General features: G+C 59.5%; 3 protein-coding genes across 5 annotated transcripts in view; 2 read left to right on the top strand and 1 right to left on the bottom strand.

The window, feature by feature from the left end:
* The window catches only part of LOC103611822 (cytochrome b ascorbate-dependent protein 3), a 10,476-nt gene that overhangs the window by 2,810 nt on the left and 5,181 nt on the right, over positions 1-2,485 (bottom strand). The window contains exon 2 of one of the 2 annotated variants that reach the window (XM_017728637.1): positions 1,302-1,310. Coding sequence is in view for 1 of the 2 variants with exons in the window: in XM_017728636.1 (XP_017584125.1) it covers positions 220-377 (158 nt within the window). In the remaining variant the exon portion in view is untranslated. Of the gene's footprint in view, positions 1-219; positions 519-1,301; positions 1,311-2,485 lie in introns of those variants that run through there. The other variant, XM_017728636.1, reaches the window with a different exon arrangement.
* Positions 517-2,485, top strand: part of TMEM138 (transmembrane protein 138) — a 2,239-nt gene continuing 270 nt past the window's right edge. Inside the window, exons 1-4 of one of the 2 annotated variants that reach the window (XM_008629389.1) lie at positions 517-740; positions 813-984; positions 1,780-1,855; positions 1,938-2,262. In XM_008629389.1, the coding sequence (XP_008627611.1) occupies positions 613-740; positions 813-984; positions 1,780-1,855; positions 1,938-2,050 (489 nt within the window). In that variant the 5' untranslated portion in view covers positions 517-612 and the 3' untranslated portion in view covers positions 2,051-2,262. Of the gene's footprint in view, positions 741-812; positions 985-1,779; positions 1,856-1,937; positions 2,263-2,485 lie in introns of those variants that run through there. The other variant, XR_001860107.1, reaches the window with a different exon arrangement.
* The window catches only part of TMEM216 (transmembrane protein 216), a 1,783-nt gene continuing 1,347 nt past the window's right edge, over positions 2,050-2,485 (top strand). Inside the window, exon 1 of the mRNA XM_008629411.2 lies at positions 2,050-2,164. Coding sequence (XP_008627633.1) covers positions 2,050-2,164 — 115 coding nt within the window. The remainder of the gene's footprint in view (positions 2,165-2,485) is intronic.

Raw genomic sequence — 2,485 nt, 5'->3', positions numbered from 1 at the left:
GCCCCGTTCAGTTCTTCCCCTCTCCGTATCCAGCCCCCTTCATCCCATTCCCAGACACTTTCCATCCCTTTCTAGCCCATTTCCCCCCGTCCAGCTCCGTGTCTCTCCCTCACGGAATTCAGCCCCCGGCGCAGCCCCGTTCCCTCCGTCCCTTTCCAGCCAGGATGTTCCAGGGGGGGTCTGTTCCCCTGGGATATGTGTGCCACGAGGAGACTGTACCTGCTCCCGTGTCCAAAAATTCCTGTCTGTCTCCTCACTCCTCTCCCCGTCCCTTGAGCAGGACATGCCCAGACCTGCTCAGAACTGCCCATGGAGCTGGGAACGGCCAGGAATAACCTGCCTGGACACTGCTCCTTGGGACTGCACGTCTCCCTCATCCCTGGATTTCCTCACGTGGGGATTGGGGTGGATTTGAGGGGGAAGGAAGAGACTGAACTGGGCAGGAGAGAGAGCACACGGCTCGTTGGGTTTTCCTGGTTCCTGGGATCCATCCCAATCCCTGTGCCTTCCCTGCAGGTCCGGGGTGTCGGGAGAGGCCCCGCTGAGCCCCCCCGCAGCGCCATGATCCGTTGGGAATGCTGGGGCTGAGGGCTCCGAGCCCCAGGAAGGAGGATGCTCCAGCCCAGCAACTACAGCCTGGTGCTGTTCCTGCAGTTCCTGCTGCTCTCCTACGACCTCTTCGTGAATTCCTTCTCGGAGCTGCTCCGCACGGCTCCGGCCGTGCAGCTCGTCCTCTTCATGTGAGTGCCGGGAAGGTGGGGCAGCAGGTCTGGGAGATCCAGGATCCCAAAATCCCTCTGTTTTCCCGGCAGCATCCAGGACATCGCCATCGTCTTCAACGTCATCATCGTCTTCCTCATGTTCTTCAACACCTACGTTTTCCAGGCGGGATTGGTCAACCTCCTCTTCCATAAGTTCAAGGGAACCATCCTGCTCTCCGCAGCCTACCTGGCGCTCAGCATCTCCTTCCACATCTGGATTATGGTAGGATGGGGTGGGCACAGCTGCTGGATTCTCCCAAAGGATTTTTCCCTGACCCCCGGCTTCCCGCAGTCCTTTCTCACCGTCTCCCCACAGAAGGTGTCCCATTCCATGACCCCGTGGTTGGCATCAGGCTGGAAGGGTCCTGCCCAATCCCAGCCCCATCCCCTAAGGGCTCATTCCCCAAGGGCTGTGACCCATCAGAAAATCCCAGCTCATTTCCTAAGGGCTGTGACCCATCAGAAAATCCACCTTCCCCAGGGAAAGCCTGTGCTAGCAGCTCCTGATTCTTCTGGGATTAATCCCTGTACCTGGGGGCAGGCCCCTCCCTTCCCACTGCTCCAAGGGCTGTCCAGGCTCCTGGGTCTGTCCTGGCAGCCTCTCCCCCTTTTCTTTCCCAAATAAACTCCCTCCTGGCTCCTTCCCAGTGGAGCACTTCCCATCCCCAGGACACCTCCTGGAGTTGCCCCCATCCTGCTGCCCTGGAGCACGGGGAATGTTTTGGGGGGTCAGGAGCCACAGCAGCTGCTCCAGTGCTGCCCACGCCATCCGGGCAGGGGATTTGCAGGGATTTGCAGGGATCTGCAGTCTGAAGCCGGAATAGGTCCTGGCTCAGTGCCTAAATCCCCTGAGCTGCTTAACCTTTGCGGTAGGGAGCTTCCCAAACTTCTCCAGGTGTTATTCCTGGCTTGATGTCCCTCCATCCTGCTCAGAACCTTTGGAATGGGGTGAGGGGTCTTGGTGGGGGGCTCCCCAAAACTGCTCCAGGGGTTATTCCTGGCTTTCCAACCCCCTCAGAACCTGCGCTGGCGCGACTCCGGCCGCTTCATCTGGACTGAAGGCCTCCAGACCCTGTTTGTTTTCCAGAGGCTGGGTAAGGACTCCCGGGATCGGGGTGGGATCCCGCACCCTTTGGGGGTGTGGAGGGCCCTCTCTCATCCCCAAATTCCCTGCAGCGGCCGTGCTCTACTGCTACTTCTACAAGCGGACAGCTGTGCACCTGGGAGACCCCCTCTTCTACCAGGATTCACTCTGGCTCCGCAAGGAATTTGCCCACTTCCGTGGCTGATGGATCCCCGGAATCCCCTGGAGTCTCTTTGCACCCCACAGGCTCTGTTAGGGTCGGCTCTGGCTCATCCTTCCTCTGGGGAGCAGTCCTTGGGATTTTGGGAGTCAGTGGGAGGCTTGTGGGGCATCCCTGCGTTTCAGCGCCGCAGCCTCAGTTGGGACTGGAATGTTTCTGGAAACCCCAAAGGAATAAATTGGATGTGTTTTCCAGAGGCTGCCGGCTTTTTGTGCCCACCCACTGTCACGGCTGTACTCCCAACATCCTTATGTCGTAACCCAGCTCAGCGCTGCGCTTGCAGCCGCAAAACGGGGATATTCCCGTCTTCCAGTGTGGGATTCTTATCCCACTGGATCGGAGGGGGCGTGGTTTGGAGGGACGGGGACGCGAACCGGCGCGTCGGCGATCAGTCCTCCGACCATAGAGAGGTGCGGGTAG

Source organism: Corvus brachyrhynchos, unplaced genomic scaffold (genome assembly GCF_000691975.1).
Source record: "Corvus brachyrhynchos isolate BGI_N302 unplaced genomic scaffold, ASM69197v1 scaffold1103, whole genome shotgun sequence".
NCBI classification, from domain to species: Eukaryota; Metazoa; Chordata; class Aves; order Passeriformes; family Corvidae; genus Corvus; species Corvus brachyrhynchos.
Note: the sequence above shows the minus strand (reverse complement) of the source record. Positions and strands in the feature narration are given on the sequence as shown.